At 55.3% G+C, this 17,407-nt stretch overlaps 1 protein-coding gene across 7 annotated transcripts in view; it reads right to left on the reverse strand.

The window, feature by feature from the left end:
• STK11IP (serine/threonine kinase 11 interacting protein) overlaps window positions 1-17,407 on the reverse strand; it is a 21,639-nt gene continuing 4,232 nt past the window's right edge. For 2 of the 7 annotated variants that reach the window (XM_059167933.1, XM_059167934.1), the window contains exons 7-25: window positions 17,304-17,375; window positions 16,077-16,203; window positions 15,747-15,850; window positions 15,522-15,617; window positions 15,253-15,294; window positions 14,924-15,070; window positions 14,644-14,728; window positions 13,555-13,875; window positions 13,181-13,374; window positions 11,672-11,788; window positions 11,390-11,564; window positions 8,667-8,897; window positions 8,469-8,572; window positions 7,379-7,476; window positions 7,106-7,284; window positions 6,790-6,871; window positions 6,510-6,580; window positions 5,766-6,013; window positions 4,727-5,124 (exon numbers count right to left, since the gene is read on the reverse strand). In XM_059167933.1, the coding sequence (XP_059023916.1) occupies window positions 4,975-5,124; window positions 5,766-6,013; window positions 6,510-6,580; window positions 6,790-6,871; window positions 7,106-7,284; window positions 7,379-7,476; window positions 8,469-8,572; window positions 8,667-8,897; window positions 11,390-11,564; window positions 11,672-11,788; window positions 13,181-13,374; window positions 13,555-13,875; window positions 14,644-14,728; window positions 14,924-15,070; window positions 15,253-15,294; window positions 15,522-15,617; window positions 15,747-15,850; window positions 16,077-16,203; window positions 17,304-17,375 (2,643 nt within the window). In that variant the 3' untranslated portion in view covers window positions 4,727-4,974. The other 5 variants (XR_009352009.1, XR_009352008.1, XR_009352007.1 and 2 more) reach the window with 5 other exon arrangements.

The raw sequence follows: 17,407 nt of genomic DNA on the forward strand, positions 1-17,407 counted from the left end.
TAAATTCAAAATAGATCATCCACTTTTGGCCACTGAACACCCTAGGGCCTCATCTGAATTTTTAAATGTTACTCTTTTTTTTAAAGATTTTACTTATTTGACAGACCACAAGACAGGGAACACAAGCAGGAGCAGTGACGGAGGGAGAAGCAGGCTTCCTGCTGAGCAGGAAGTGCGATGTGGGGCTCGATCCCAGAACCCTGGGATCATGACTGGAGCCGAAGGTAAACCAACTGAGCCACCCTGGTGCCCCTTAAATATTACTTTTGAACCAAAATACATTCTGGGAGTTTAAAAATATTTTTAAAACAAAAAGTAACAGAACCTCGATACCATCCCTGACCCCTTCTGCCCGTTCTTATCTTCATTCCCACCATCAATTTATTTGTCTCTCTGGAATTCATTTATACTAATAGAAGCTAACGAGAATATATCCCAACCTGCCTTATTTCTACAGAAAAAGTGGCAGAGTGCCATTATGGACAGTTTTAGGGAGTGAATCTTTCTCTCCACTGCCTCAGGCCACCACTGCCAGCAAGCCCAAGGCTGGAGAGCCAATCAATAAGCACTTGTTAGGGGAGGAAAAGGCCAGACTGAAGGGACAAGTCGATCTCTGGGGCCAGTCCGCGGTGTGAGAAGCAAGTGCTTGCGGACAGACATCTGTGCACGGGCATCAGTAGTAAGGTGGTCCCGTCCGCTCGGTGTGGCAGGTGTCGGAAACAGGCGCATCCTGGTGCCTGAGGAGGCGCCAGACACCTCCAGGGGCAGCAGTGGCCTCACCCTTGGCAGCTTCCTTGGTGGCCAATACCAGCACCTGTCTCGTGGGTCGCCAAAGACACAGCACCCCCAGGATGAAGGGGGCAGAGGACTTTGCTGCTCTGTTAAAACAAAGTCCCATGCAGAGAATTTAAGCACAAAGAAATGGGAGGATACTCCTCTTCGGTTGCTTCGGCCTCACACCCGCTTGGTGGATCATCCTAGAAACCCTGCAGATGACTCTGCCCCATCCGGCCCATGACCTGCCAGGACTTCTGGGGAAGCGCTTGTAAATGGGCCGGACCCATCTGAAAGGGAGCTCTGGGCCAGGGGCTGGAGAAGGGCTCTCTCGGGGCCAGTCCTGGCTAGCCTCCAGACAGCGCAAAAATGCTGTTGGGGAAGGGGGTGTGCGCACCGCCAAGAAAGTGAACTCATATTTTTGGGAAGTTTTAATTTGCTTCAGTTAGAAATTCAGGCCAGCTCTGAGCAAACAGAAGTAGGTGAACTTGTTTTCCGAACCTCCGCACTGTCCTTTCTGAGCCACCTCCACCTCCGTGCGGGCCTGTCACCGAGGGCCGGCCACCCTAGCCAGCATTTCCCGCCTGGCCGGTTCCAAGACGCACACTGCTTCAACCAGACCAGGGTCCTGCTGCGGGAGGGGAAAAGAGAAAGAGAGACCATCTGGTTCCACGACGTGGGAGAAGCTTTGTCTCTGGGGCCTCAGCACCAGCCTTCCGGGTCTGGGTCATTTCCATACACAGGGCTCTTTCCTTAAACTCTTTCCTTAAGCTCTAGGTCTTGTGACCAAAACACTATAACAAACACCTGGGGAAATGAGAGGCTTTAAACAACGCACGGGCCCTAAGAAGGGCTCACTGAGCCATAGCTATTGGGTCATTACTGTCCTCGTTACCTAGAGGTGTGCCTCTATAAATCTTCCAGGGAGCTTTCAGGGCTGCCCTCACCGTCCCCTCTCAGCAGTCCTGACCCAGAGAAGGTAGTTGCTCTCCTGGGAGTGGTTGATGAGCCTCCTGCCCTGACATATGCTCTAATGGGCTCTGCAGTAGGACCTGTGTCCTATTAATCTCTGTCAACTGAAGGGATAAATAAACTCACCCATTTCGTATACTTATGAATATGTAACGAACATGTTTCAAGACAGGAACAATGCTGACCCGCAGAGAAGGCAGCCATGGGGGCTCCTAGGCGGTCCAGTCGGTTAAGCGTCTGATTTCTTGCTCAGGTCATGTTCAGGGTCCTGGGATTGAGCCCCACAGCGGGCTCCCCACTTAGCATGGAGTCTGCGTGTCCCTCTCCTTCTGCCCCTCCCCCAAGTCATGCACTCATTCTTTCTCTCAAATAAAATCAAAAGGAAGGCCTGAAAGGGGGGGGAGGGAGAGAGGGAGGGAGGGAGGGAGGGTAAGCAGAACTAAGGAGTGAGCTCTAACCAACATCGAAGGCTTCTACCTCCTAGGGTCCCACATTTCCTTCCCCTCCTCAGGGCCCAGGGGCTTCTCCACTGTACTTTTGCTCTTGCAGGGCAGGAGGCTGAGTGTCCTCTGGTGCACTGATTAGTTCCCCAACAATTCCGTCTTCTGGGGCCCCAGGGTTTGCACAGGGCTGGCTGGGTCAAGGGTGGAATTGGGCCCCAGGAGCCCAACCCAGTCTTCTCTAGCCTACAAAACACCCCAACCCCAGGCTCCACCTTGGACTTCCCCAAAACAGCGTTCAGTGAGGCCTGACCAAGTTTTCAGAGCACATCCCTCCCCATGAACCCGAAGTCAAAGGCCTTCTAGTGGGGGAGAAAGGAGCAACCCCCAGTCCACCATAAAGAAACCATACCCTCTCCTGCTCTCTAGGTCCACACCTTCCAGACCCTCCTATGTTGACCTTGCAATGGTAATAGAAATCTCAGAGATAGGGCAGTCCTCTAAACTCAGGTATGCAAAAATGACCTTTTTCTTGGTAACTTTATCTTTGTAACGGAGCCCTCATTTCCAACCAACAGAGAAGTTGATCCAATATCATTTAAGTCAACTCAGCCTCATCGGTGATTTCAATTCCATCCATTCCAGTCTAACTTGCTCACATCCCCATTTGGGGGCTGGGCTTACACCCTCCTCCTGCTGCGTTCCTGCAACAACCGGCTGGCAAGCTCTCTGCCTGCTCTCCCCTGACTTCCCTGCACCCCAGTCACCCACAGGATCCTCTGGACCCCCTCCCTTCTCCATTCAGGAGAAATCTGGCAACTAACCTGCCAAGTGCCTCCAAAATGCTGCCTCCATATGCTCTGGTGGCGTAGGGAGCACCTGACAGGTCGCTGTCCTCTGTAATTCCCAACACGGAGCTAGGCCCAGGGCCCCTCCACCCTGAGAGCCCCAGTGTAAAGGGGAATTGTTCCTACACTGCTCCTAATGCCCTTCTCTAAAAACTCTCCCCTCTCTCCCATTGCAGAGCTCTTGGTATCCTTCTGTGGTCCCTTTCAAACCTCTTCCTACTGCTTGGCTCTCCAACTTAACGCCTGAAGGTTGGCATCTTTTTCTCTACAGTTCAGCAGGAAGGGGTGAAAATCACCCATGAATGAATATGTAACCTAAGATCTCACTGCTTCAGATATGTACAGTCCACCCGGCTTGCCCGTCCTGGACAAGTGGAGGATTGTGCAGGGCTGAGTGGGCCAGGCTCCCTCTCTGTGAGTGGGGCTGGGCCTAGAGAGCAGAGGGGAGGCAGGAAGGCTCCGTGGTTTGTAGACTGCCCTGGCTGTGAAGTCACATGAGCCTGGACACAGCAGGGCTCCTCCCTTCACTGATGTGACCTTGAACGCGTTGTTTAACTCCTCTACGCCTATTTCCTGTAACAAGATGTCACCCTTTCCCAGGATCCCCCATAAGTAGCAGAGACCATCACGAGGCACCTGGCTCAGCGGCCTCCGTATTAAGTGCTCAGTAGAGAAGAGCCTCTCCAAAACCACCCAGCAGACTCGAACAGAGCCCACCCTCCGCATACAAGGGTGGCCTGACGAGCCTCCAAGGCTCCTTGCCCAAGCCTTCCTCTCAGGGCCTCTCTACACAAACATGTGGACACCACTCCTGCTACATTCATTTTCAAGAGCAAAAATGAAACCCCAAGTCAGGCCAGCTCACGTCAGAGTGGGGATTTATGCAGTTAGGACCCTTTCTGTGGCGCATTATTTGATTTAATTAGCCTAGGCCAACAAAAGAGAGAGAAGGAAGAGAAACAGGAGGGGGGGTCTCCTTTAGTTCATATAACCCGAAGTCCCAGGGGCACCTGCCTGCAGGCACAGCTGGATCCAAGAACTCCAAGCACACCTCCAGGACCTGGCCTGTGTGCCCCGATCTCGGCTCTGCCTCTCCCTGCATGGCTCCGCTCTCAGAAGGCTGGCAGCTCTGGGCTCACCCTCTCAGCACCCCTCACAGGGAAAGTATACCTCTCTCTTGGGTGCTCCAGCAACCAAATTGAGTCACGTGACAACCCCTGAATGGATCACTGTGGCAACAGCGAAAGAGGTGACAGCATGGGGTCTACCCGACCAGGCCTCTGGGATGCACGAGGCAGGGCTGAGAGGAGGCAACTACTCCCTCCACAGCCCCAAGTCCACATACCTACTCCGCAGACTGCCCCCCATACTGAGCGCCCACTGCCAGCGGCAGAGATCCTCACTAGGGCCCCGCTGGAATGAGAAAGCGAGAACCCAGCTGGCCCAGCCGTTTGTTCCGCAGTGATTCCCACGTCAGGTCCCCGTAACAGGCAGGGCTGGCTGAGGCCTGGCGCCCACGGTTCAGGGATCCCACTTGCTCCCATCGCCTGGGGCAGAGGGGGCTCACGGGCTCACGGGACTGACAAGGCTTGGGCTATCCACTGAGGGAGAGCGGTGGGTAGGGCGGTTTCTGTGAGAAGCGGAGAAGAGCAGACCACCTGAGTGACACACGGAAACACTCCCCATGGCATCTGGAAGGGAAACCATTTTATTGGTACCTGAGAAAAAGTGCAGGAGAAACATTCCTACTGCCCATGTAGCCTGTCCCCTTGGGCTAGACCAGGCCAGGCCAGGCGACTTCTCTCACCGCGTCTTGAGCCGTGGGCCATCTGGGGCCTCACTGACGAGCGCCCACGGCTGGAGAAGTTGGCAGCCAGACTCGGGACAGAGAGCTTCAGCAGCCATGGCTCCAAGGCCGGGGCGGGCTTGGCAGGGAAGCTTCACCGATCGAGATCCAGAGTCTCTTGGGTCACTGTCCGGAGTCCGATGGAAAACAGCTCCTCCCAGGGCTCCCGGATCCAGGCCAGCAGGGCCGTCAGCTGCTCTGGACACACAACACGAAGGGCCCAAAAACTCTCCAGCCGGGACACCTGGAGAGCAAGTGGTAGTGAGCGGAGACTCATGGAGGATCTGCCGCCCCTCCCTGCCTTAAGGCCTGCCTCCTGCCCAGGCCTGTGTCTTCCACAGAAGACTCAGACTTCGGGCTTTTTAAGCAGAACACTTACTGAAGGCCCCCACACAGAGGCTTCCATGTGTACTGTCTTGTTTCTTTAATTCACCCTGTTTTCCAGAACATAAGGTCTGGACTCAACTCCAAGAAACCAGTTGGAGTTTGATTCCTGGATCGACCACTTGTGACCCAGACAAACTGGTTAATGCCCCCAAGCCTCAGTTTCCCCATCTGTAACAGGCCTAACGACAGAACCTCATCCCAGAGTCTGGGAAGAGCAAAGGGCTGGCACCTGGGGCCCCTTCACACGTGAACACCAAGCAGCAGCTGATGCGTTACTGAAGGCCTCCCGCTAACACAAGCTGGGCTCCAGGTCCTCGGGCTTCCACTGCCCACAGCAGCTGCCCTCTCTGCCTGCTGCTCCTCCCTGCCTGCTGCTCCTCCAAACCCAGCGAGCCCCCCAGCTACTCACCCCACTTCTTCGTGTGCCCTCCACCACAACTGCCCATCGCAATTCCACCCCAGCCCCTGCCTCTCCCTCTCTCATATGTGCGCACACACCTCATCGTAGAAGACCAGCCGCAGGTCCCCTGGGGCACTGCGATAGAGCAGCACAGAGCTCAAGCTGCTGAGGGGCCACTGCTCCCTGACACGCACAGAGGGGCCCGGACCCAAGGGCAGGGATGTCTCAGAGGCTTCACCAGATGCTGCTGGAAGAGCGGGCTCCACCAGGGAGCCTGCAAGGTCTTCTTCTAACAAGTACAGGGTGGACAGAGTCATCAACAGGGACACTGGGCAGGTGGCAGGGCCTGGAGGGAAAGAGACAGGGTGAGACCCAGAGTGGAAAGCCACAGAGGAGCCCAGATCCCCAGGGCGGCCTCCTGGTGCCACTCGAGAGGGATGAACCACATCATGCCAAGGTGGTCACTGAGCAGCCCCTGGAGGCCAGCTCTCCTTTTTGTCCAACTCCTGGCATCTCTAGACTCCAAAACCCCTGAGGCCAAAGACAGAAGGAACCTGCCCCACACCCAGCCCGCCAGGAAAATCCGTGCGCTCCTCTAACAGGATGAGCAGACCCAGCCCATCTGCTCCACCTCACAGAAAGCCTAACCTCAAAGCAAAGGTCTCTGAGGGCTCAGGAAACCTGTCACCCCACTCAGAGAGGCCAGAAGACCGAGGCTGTCATTTGGGTGTGCCTGTGAAAGAAGTCCAGATTCCAGAAACTGAAAATACTACAAGGGCACAGAGGCACAATGCGGGCCCCTATCCAGGGGCCTGAGGCAAGACAGAAGACAGAAGCCTCACCTTCCACCAGGAACACCCGAAGGTAGAAGAACAGGGGAGGCTCCGAGGAAGGGTCTCTCTCCAGCAACGGCCTGAGGGGAAGGAGTAGTCAGTCCAGGGGTAGGAAATACTGAGAGGAGCAGGGGGGACGAACCCAGGCTGGGTCAGGAGGCGTGAGCATGACCACAGGCAGGCCCAGAGGCTCAGGGCCCAACCCCAGTGGGTGCTTGTGGAGGGGGCCCCCGGCTCCTAGAGCGGCTCTCTGGGCACCAACCGTGACCTCAATCTCCTATCCACTCACCAGAGGCGGTGCTTCGGGGTCACCTCCTCCTCCGTGGCACGGACACTGCTCCTCCAGCTAGGGGGCAGAGCCTGTAAGACATCTGGACAGAGCCAGCCAGGGACAGGGAACCTCAGAGACTCCAGCTCTTCCATCCCAACCTCTCCACCTCTCGAGAACTTCCTGATTTCAACTTCTAGATTCCAGAAACCTCTATAGGGGATGAGTCCCGCTACCTGTCCATCTCCACCGTGGCCTTGAAACGTGGGCAGCTGTGACCCCTCGGCCCCCACTCACCCTCCCCACCACTCCCTTCCCTCCCTCTTCCCTCTCTCACCAGTGAGTTCATCTAGAAAGGCCCGGCAACGCTTGGCATCTCGGGGCAGCAGGACACAGCTACCTGCCCCAGCAGCCCACTCCAGCCGCAGACTCTGTCCTGCCAGCCCCAGCTCGATGCCGCTCAGGTCGTGCAGGGGAACGGCCAGGGCTGGCTGCAGCCAGCTAGCTGGAGGCCCGCTGTAGGGAGGGAGGGTCAGAGCAGTGGCAAAGAGTGAGTGGCGGGACACCCAGCGGGAGCCCTGCCCCGACCCTGGCGGCCCCACTTGCTCACCATATCTCCCCAGTCACCTTCAACACATAGAGCCTGAGGTCAGACACCACCACAAGACACACAGACTCCCCAGCGTGGCCTGCCAACACCAGTGGCACCTAAGGGGAAGAGGAAGGCAATGAGAAAGAGGGGACAAAGGAGGCAGTGCCAGGCTGAGCACAGAGTCACTACGGCATCCAGCCTCGCCCGCCACCCCCCGGCACCCTGGCCTGCAGGCGGGCTCAAGGGGTTTCCCTGCCTGGCATCGCACCCCCTCTGACCTGCCCTCCACACTCAGCCAGACTCCTAGCAGGACTCGGGTAGAACAAAACCAACGGCTGCTCCCCTGCCTCCAGGGCTCCTGCGGCCGTTGGGATCAAGTCCAAGCTCCCTGGCAGACACTTGAGGCTACCCGGAAACAGACCCCTGCCTGCCCCTCAGGGTCCCTGCCCTCTCCCAATCCCACCCCCTGTCGCCCCAAAGGCAACAATTTTTCCCCACGAGCTGCCCCTCCTTTAGGACCCTGACACAGGTGCTGCTTCCTTTCCCCACATCACGCCCCCATCCCCCGAGAACTCATCCTTCAAGACCTGGATTGGATCTTAGATTGGCTCCCAGAGAAGCAGAGGCCCCATCACTCCAGCTGAATTTGATGCCTCAGCCTGATTCTAGCACTTTCCTAGCTCATGATCATCGGGTTTCTCAAACCAAAATAGAAGACAGATGGCAAGACTGCTTTACTCTAAACCCTAGTGTCTTGCCAATGCCAGGTGCTCGCAGAGGGACCGATAACACCGGGTACTTGTAATAGTGACAGAAGGCCCCACGTGAGTCAGGTTGCGGGCTGGGCAGCTTCCAGACCCCGGAGCTCACTGATGCTAGCACACTCTACGAGGTAGGCATCGCCATCCCCGAAGCAGAGTGCCAAAGACAGGTCACTGTCCAGGACCGTGTCCACAGCCACACTGCAAGTGACTGCGGGAGCTGAAACTGGGCACCTGACCCAGAGCTTTCAGAGCCCCTGTGCAGACACCGTCGGCTGCGGGGGACACAGCAGCGCCCCCTCACTGGCCAGAGGAGGAACGCAGGGCAGCGCCGGGCTGGCACAGACCTTGAGGCAGCACTGGAACTCCTCCTGGGCATCGGCGAACACCTCAACATCTAGGAAGAGCCGGAGTCGGTGGTCCACAGAGCGGAGGCCACGGCGCTCAGGGGCTGGGGGCAAGCAGGGGGCCATCAGCCTTCCCAGGCTACCACCGCGCTCTCCCGCCTCCCTAAACCACCTTGGTCCTGTTTTCCCGCTACTCACGGGGACTGAGGCTCCAACTGTGGCGCTCCCCGGAGACCGGCGCTTGCGACGGGGTCCCGTCAGCCCTGCTGCTGTGGTCACTGTGGTCAGGAGAGTCACAGACAGGGCTGGCCGTCTGCAAGGTAGCTGGTGATCGTTCGTCTTGTCTGTGCTCCCTGTCACTGGTTCCCAGGGACCGAGCCAGGAGAACCACATGATCACTACCACAGTTTGGACACACGGCAGGGGATTCTGGAAGGATGAGCACAGTCCCTGTGTAGCCCATACCCAGAACCACAATCCCCCACTCTGTCATGTTTCCCACCCGCTCTTGGACTCACCTTGGCCGACATCCCCAGTTTCCTAGGCTCCCCACCATTCCCAACAGGCCCCTTCCACTTCCTGGGCAGGCCAGTTCACCAATCGCTCTCCATCCCAGTGAGGGAGGAGCAAACCCAGACCCAGGGCCCACAGTCACCTTAAACTATACCCCCTTCTTATTTTAGGCTTTCCCAGAGAGGACCAAACTCAGCCAGATCCTGCTCTGGCCCCCTTCCACAGCCTCAGGCTATCATGTGCTCTGAAGCTCCACCAGCCTCGTCTAAAAGCCCCAAATCAACAGATCAGGAAGGCAAGGGTGCCAGGTATGGGTCCAATTCCAGGATCCATCACTTAGCGGCTGTCATCTAAGCAATCTCAAGTCACCTAAGCTCTCTGAGTCTGGTTCCTCCTCTATAATAGGGAGCGCAGACAGTGCCTGTCCTATAGGGTCGTCAGGATGGGTGATGGGATCAGGTAAAGAATCCAGGTCAGGAGGGTGCCTGAGTGGCTCAGTGGGTTAAGCCTCTGCCTTCGGCTCAGGTCATGATCCCAGGGTCCTGGGATCGAGCCCCACATCGGGCTCTCTGCTCAGCGGGGAGCCTGCTTCCTCCTCTCTCTCTGCCTGCCTCTCTGCCTACTTGTCATCTCTGTCTGTCAAATAAATAAATAAAATTAAGAAGAAGAAAAAAAAAAAAAAGAATCCAAGTCAGGGATCGGCAGTGAGAGAGGAAACATTCTCTGAGCAGCTGTCGTGGGCATACACTGGACCCTCTGACAGTGGAATCAATACTCCCTTGAGGTGCGTGGGAGGCTCAGTGTTTAAACCTCTGCCTTCAGCTCAGGTCATGATCCCAGGGTCCTGGGATGAGGCCCTTGCCGGGCTCCACACTCAGCAGGGAGTCTAGCTGTCCCTCTCCCTCTGTTCCTTTCCCCACTCATGAGACTGCTGCACTCTCTCAAATAAGTAAACTCTTAAAAAAAAAAAAAAGAATTGGGTGCCTGGGCAGCTAACCATCTGCCTGCAGCTCATGTCACGATTCCACCGTCCTGGGACAGACAGAGTCAGCGGGGATGCGGCTTCTCCCTCTGCCTGCCGCTCCCCAGGCTTGTGTTCTCTCTCTCTCTTAAGATAAAACAAGAATCCTGACACACCCTGTCCAAGACTGTGCAGCTGAGGCTGGAGCAGCAGCAGCTGCCATTTAAACAGAACCTCTGATTTGTGCCTGACACTGTACCTGGTATCTTCCTGTGACATTTAAATCTAACAGCACAGAGGATGAGTTCATGCTCTTCTTGCTCCAGATAAGGTAACCAAGGCTCAAATAAAAGGAGAACATAGCATTTAGCAATGTCCAATTTAATGACCCACCGAAGGGACCCCGGGGGCCATACAACGCTGCACAGCACAAAAAGGTCTCAAAGAGGATGAGGCTATTTCCACTGCACACATTATGATTCTGGACTTCTGGGGAGGTTCAGGCTGGGGGACAGTGAAGGGTCCATTTTCTCAATAAATTTTAAACTCCTGTTCCAGCTGCTGCCAGGAAGACAAAGTGGCTAATAAAAGTCATGCATTTTGGGTTGCCTGGGTGGCTCAATCAGTTAAACATCTGCCTACAGCTCAAGTCATGATCCCAGGGTCCTGGGATTGGGTTCCGCATTGGGCTCCCTGCTTGGCAGAGAGCCTGCTTCTCCCTCTCCCTCTGCCTGCCACTCCCTCTGCTTATGCTCTCTCTCCCACTCTCTGTATCTATCTATGGATTGATTGATTGACAGATACATATTTTTTAAAAAGTTATGCATTTCAACATAAATGCTATCAAGGATATCTCTTTTCCTCTTAAAATCCTTAAAGAAAAAAAAATTTTAAGATTTTTTAAAATCTGTAAAAAAAATTCTGACTGATCTGCAGTGGAAAAAATACAGAACAGGGTGTGAAGAGATCCCATGAGGCACCACTTGATCTCAAGTAGCTCATAAGGTCAGTCAAGGCAGGACAACCTCAGCCAACTCACAAAGCACCTTACTCAACAGCCAACCATGCTCAGAGGACAGCACTACACCCAATACTGCAGTGAGGGTTAAGCAGCTTTTATGGAGTTTCCAAGTATTAGCCAAAAAAGCAGAAAAAGCCTGCAAGTTATGAAAAAATAATGAGTATGTTTCAAGAATTACAGAAATTGTATTTCCTGACTTTTAAAGAGAAAAAAAAGAGGATCTAATTTCTTCTTTTGCTCCTTGTCTTTTTTTTTGGGGGGGGGGGGGGTAAATGTACCAGACAGTTTTATTTTCCTTCCAGACAGAAGAGCTGGTCCCCACCTCTTCCTTCCCTGGGTTCCCGCTTTATATTCCCTCCCTCAAAGCCAACATCTCTGAAATGGTGGGAGTCTCATGCGCAGGAAGGTCAAGGGCAAGATGTGTACCTGTCTTTTGGAACAGAGGCCTCCAGCCTTCCTCACTGTCTAACAACCTGGGCTCCTCTGGCTTGAACTCATGGCCACAGCGCAGACACTGGAGTCTGCCCCCCAGCAGGTCTCTCACTTCCTCAAGCTCACGCTGAGCCGCAGTGGCTGCTGGGGTCAGCACAGCAAGCAGCTCCTGAAACAGGGTGGGCCAGAAGCAGCTGTGAGCAGTGGACCCTGGCCCTCCGCCTTTCAGCCCCCCCCCCAGCCCAGTCCCCTGAGCCTCACTCTAGGCCCTGTTACCTGGAGAGCTGCATGGGCATCGGGCTCTAGCACCACATAGCGACGCAGCTGCCGGTCACGGCAAATGTAGGAGAAACGCAGAGCAAGGACAGGGGCCCTGGGGAGCGGATCTGAGCCCTGTGCACAAAGTGGGGAACCGGGTAAAAAAAAAAGGAGGGAGGGAAAAAATGTTCATCACTAGCCATCAGGGAAATTGAAATCAAAAACCACGTTAAGATACCACCTTACACCAATTAGAATGGCAAAAATTAACAAGGCAGGAAAAAACAAATGTTGGAGAGGATGTGGAGAAAGGGGAACCCTCTTACACTGTCGGTGGGAATGCAAGTTGGTGTAGCCACTTTGGAAAACAGTGTGGAGATTCCTCAAAAAATTAAAAATAGAGCTTCCCTATGACCCAGCAATTGCACTACTGGGCATTTACCCCAAAAATACAGATGTAGTGAAAAGAAGGGCCATATGCACCCCAGTGTTCACAGCAGAAACATTGACAATGGCCAAACTGTGGAAAGAGCTGAGATGCCCTTCAACGGATGAATGGATAAAGAAGATATGGTCCATATATACAATGGAGTATTACGCAACCCTCAGAAAGGATGAATACCCAACTTTTATATCAACATGGACAGGACTGGAAGAGATTATGCTGAGTGAAATAAGTCAAGCAGAGAGGGTCAATTATCGTATGGTTTCACTTACTTGTGGAGCATAAGGAATAACACGGAGGACACTGGGAGAAGTAAAGGAAAAGTAAATTGGGGGAAATCAGAGGGGGAGATGAACCAAGAGAGACTGTGGACTCCGAGAAACAAACCGAGGGTTTTTGAGGGGGTGGGGGCTGGGTCAGCCTGGTGGCAGGTATGAAGGAGGCCACGGACTGCACGGAAACCTGGGTATGGTGCATAAACATTGAACCCTGGAAGACTGCGTCAAAAACTAATGAGGGGGGCACCTGGGTGGCTCAGTGGATTAAGCCTCTGCCTTCGGCTCAGGTCATGATCCCAGGGTCCTGGGATCGAGCCCCACATCGGGCTTTCTGCTCTGCAGGTAGCCTGCTTCCTCCTCTCTCTCTGCCTGCCTCTCTGCCTACTTGTGATCTCTGTCAGATAAATAAAGAAAAAATCTTTAAAAAAAAAAAAAACTAATGAGGTACTGTATGGTGACTAACATAACACAGTCAAAATTCAAAAAAAAAAAAAAGAAGAGCAGAAATAAAAGAGTTTTTTTAAAAAAAAGGAGGGAGGAGATGAGAGAGATCTGGAAACCGCAGCTCTGGAAACGCTCTAGCTCACACCCACACTAGCTCAGCAGCCCCGCTCCTCAGCCCAGCCTTCCAAACTGTCTGGGACCTCGCCTTTGCCCCCCGCGGCTCCCCTGCTCTGCTCCAAGTGCCAGCCAGAGACTGTGGGAAACTCGCAACCCAGCGCCGGGCACCTAATAGCTGTCTGTCAAGGGGGCTCCAACGACAAGCCTAGCCCCACTTCCAGGATGCCCAGCACTGGTGCTCACCTCGAGTGCTGCCTCACTCTCGGGCTCCACCTCAGCTGCCTCTAGGCTCTGGAGCTCCAGCCGAGCCAGGGTCCGAGCAGCTTGGAGCTCCACCTCGAACAGGTGGCCGGAAGTGACCCGGAGAAAGCACTCCCTACCGCGCACGCCCTGGGGCCCCTCCAGGGGACACACCAACATGGGGCGACATAGTTCGGCTGAGGAGAGACCAGGAGAACAACCCTGTAAGAAGCAGAGAGGTATCCCCGACTCCACCCTCCTGTGGGGTGGCCCTCCATCCAGAAGGGGTCAGCCACCCCGAGTCTGGGTTTGCCCAGCTCTCCCAGACACACGCAGCAGCACGTGGCCCAGGCGCTGAATGAGCGCTCACTGCTCACCTTCCACTTCGCCCTCCTCCTGCTCCTCCTCTTCCTCCTCTCCTTCTTCCTCTTTTTCCTGCTCCTCCACCTCTTCTTCCTCCCGGGGCTCCGGCAGGAAACTGACTTCTGCCATTCCCTGCGGTGACTCCTCTGGGGGCGGAGGGCCAGGCACAGACCCTGGGCTCAGGGGCAGTGTGCTGAGGGCAGGAGTGCTGGGGGTAGCCAGAACAGGGGTACCGGAGGTCTCCAGGTGATTCCTATACTGCAGCCAGTCACAGCCAAACCGTTCCCGGAAACTGTTCATGAGTTCGAGTTCCCGATGCTGCTGCACAAACCGCCCTGGGCCGGTGGTGGGGTGCACCGCTTAGCGAGCCTGCACCCTCACCACAACCCCCCAACGACCCCAGCCTCTTCTGCAACTGCTCCTTGGGGTGAAGTCAGAGGACGTGTGATGTGATGGGGGCTGGGGATCAGAGGGAGGCTCAAGGCTTCCTCTCAGCAGCACATCCCAAAGCGTGTCCTATGGAGCCCTGTGCTCACGGGCAAGTCAGAAGCACACAGCATATGCTGTTGGGGAGTGTGCTGGAGGTCCTGAGATAGCCTGCAGGGAGGACGCCTACTAACTCTGGTCAGCCCAGCCTTTCCCACGCAACCTTTTCAGCAAGTGACCTTTCTACATCCCATACAATTCAAGTTCCTGGAAAAACACTTTGGAAAATGCTGCCCAGGGTCTCTTTTTTCCTTAAACTAGAAAGAAGGAGGAAAGCCTAAGAGACCCTCTGCAATGCTCTGCTCCAGCTCAAACAGAATCCCTCCTACCCAGCAGACTGGGGCGGGAGCCTTAAGACAAGACTAGGGCAGGGCACCTGGGTGGCTCTTTCCTTAAGTGTCTGCCTTCCACTCAGAACATGATCCTGGGGTCCTAGGATCGAACCCCCCACATTAAGCTCCCCACTCACCGGGAAGTCTGCTTTTCCCTCTCCTACTCCCACTCCCCCTGCTTGTGTTCCCTCTCTTGCTGTATCTCTCTCTGCCAAATAAATCAAATCTAAAAAAAAAAAAAAGACAAGAGTAGGGCAAGGACAGCTGGGGCTGCCACTGACTTACCAGCCGGGGAGGGGTCCAGAGTCCGGGGCTCTGGGTCGGTATCACTGGGTTCCGAGATGCTTGCTCGCCTCACACGGACTCGGCTCTGAAGGCGGACGCAGGACAGATGGTCTAGAACTGGGCCCCCTGCCCCGCTGTCTCTGGCCACATACCCAACTTTACTCAGAAAGCCCCACTCACAAGCAAGGATGAGGCCTTTCTATTCCCAGCCCATCCACAACCCAGAGCCCCCAAAAAGGGACCTGAGCCCAGGCAAAAGGCGGTCCAGAACACTGTTTACCTTAACCTTCCGGGGCAGATGCTGGGCTACCACACCCCCTGAGGAGATGCTGTCACTCAAGTCAGGGCCACCTGAGGTTTCAACAGTACTCCCCGCTGACCAGGGCACAGGTGGGGCAGAGGAGCCAAGCCCCGAAGAGGTAGAGGTCTGGCAAGCGACAACAGGAAGGAGAGCAGGGCTGGAGCCAGAGCTGCACCTCGGCCCACCAGGCTAGCTGAGGGAGGGGCCCTACTCTGTAGCTACCCGGAGAGACCCCCACCCTCACACCCCGTCATGTCCTCCCAAATCGGTCCTGGATGGCTTACTCCCGGTGCTCCCAGCACACTAACCTGCAAGTCAGTCAATGACAAGACTTTCCCATCAAGAAGGAACTGGGCAAAGATAAAAGGGAAGGGGCCGAGTCGGTGGCCGAGTACCTGCCCGCCCACCCAGGGGGGCCCTCCCTGCCCCACAGGGACCAGCGGGAGGGAGCCGCTGAACAAGCGGGGGTCCTGGGCTGTGGCCCCTCCCCCAGGGCTGGGGTTGGGGGGGGTGGAGGAGGGGACAGGGGGCAGGACAGGCAGGACAAGGAAGGCAGAGCGAACAGAAGACAGCTCACGCCGGCCGCAGCATCCCTGGCGCGGGGTGACAAGTACTGGGCAGTGGCTGCTCGATGCGCGGGGTGGAACCACAGAGGGTTCCCCTCCAGGTAGAGCTGAAGGGCAGAAGAGGAGACTGAGATGGGCCGTGAGGAAGGGCACTCACCAAATCAGCCTGGGAGGCAGGGAGAGGTCCCAAGCTGGCTCCCGGGTCCCAGAAGGTCCTGGAAGGGCTCAGGACACACCTTGCGGAGCTCAGCCAGCAGCCACAGAGGCGTCAGCTCCCTGTGGCCTTCCAGAAGGTTGTACGCCACATCCAGGTGCCGCAAGCTCCTCAGCTGCTCCAGGCCTAGGGTGGTGGTGAGCAGGAAGGGCATGGGAGGGGGGCGGTGCTGATGGAGGGTAGAGCAGAAAGACCAGCCGGGGCACCTCAGACCTACCCGCAAGCCCACCTGAGGCTCTGGAGGCATGAGGGTCCCAGGCTGAGTCTTACACTGCCCCTCTACCCCTTCACACTCGCCCCACCCTCTCCTACTCCCTGGCCCCCCACCTCCTTCCCCAAACTACCCACTCACCCTGCAGGCTCCGGAGCTCATTGCCTCGCAGTATCAGGGTCCCCAGGGCAGCACTCGAGGGTCCCATTCTTGGCACCAAATGCAGGTGGTTATAGGAGATGTCCAGGTGGTAGAGCTCAGACAAGTCCTGAGAGGGGGTGGTGACAAAGATTTTCTCCTTGACCAGACTCGAGCCAGGCTTCTCTGAGCCTTCTTTTCAAGTAGGCCTAAAAAGTAGCCTTCTTTTCAAGTAGGCCTTTTCAACTTTGGCCCCAAAAGACTATATATTCTCTGCACAAATGAGTTCATCCCATCCTCCAGCCCCCCAAAGTCAACAGAGTCAAACAAATCCTAGAACAGTTCCTAATAGCTCAGGATCATATCCTTGGGAGGACAACTCCAGCCCCTTACCTTCCCCCCTAGAATAACCCAGGCTGTCAGGAGAATTCAGTTTGTTCCAGCCAACTGCTGAAGACAGAGCCCCTGTCTCCCAGCCTCTGTGGGAAGGTAGGAGGCTAACTCTGGAAAGCGCCAGTTAGCAAACCCAGATGGATTTCATATGGACCAACACCCCCTTCCTGCTTTTTGTAAATTTCCACTTCCTTGACTCCAGAGAAAACGGAATAGTTCCGTGAAGGAGAGAACCTGCTTAAGCCCCTGCCTTCTCACGCCCACTCCCTCACTCTGCCTTTAAAACATCCAGCAATCTCTGCACAAATCGAATCTGAGATTCATTCATCCTAAAGTTTGTTACAAATTAAAATGTTTTTACTACTGATTACATACCCTGATGCCTTATTACTACTGCACTAGCGTGTGACTAAAATCTGTTTTCACCACAGTAACTGTGAGACCTAAGAGCGAGACCTGGGAGAAGGTTCCTCACCATCATCCCCAAGCTACCTTTCCTGAGCTAGATGCCAGGCTAAGTAACATGACACAATCTCCATGACCGCTCTAATACTATAAGAGCAGGTACTCCTAGCTAGGAGCCCTGCTTGACAAGTTAAGAGGGCCCCAGTTTAGTTTGCCCCAAATCACACAAGGATTAGGAGTTGAGATTTGAATGCTGGCTTCTCTTATGCTCCCGCCTGAGTCCCCAAGGAGTATGGCTTCCAGGATGTAGCCCCACCTGGGAGAGGGTGAGGGAGGGGAGTAAGGTGGGAGCAAAACCAGGTCCAGGAGAGATGTTCAGAGTGGAATGATCAGAGCCCCAGCGCCAGCTACAAGCAGTCTACTCACACTCACCATCAGGAAGCCCTCGCAGTCCTGGACTTGATTGTGGCTCAGATTCAGGAAGCGCAGAGCTGACAAGAGACGCTAGGGTGGGTGGGGGGAGGGTGGACAGCAGA

This window comes from Mustela lutreola, chromosome 3 (assembly GCF_030435805.1).
Source record: "Mustela lutreola isolate mMusLut2 chromosome 3, mMusLut2.pri, whole genome shotgun sequence".
Classification (NCBI taxonomy): Eukaryota; Metazoa; Chordata; class Mammalia; order Carnivora; family Mustelidae; genus Mustela; species Mustela lutreola.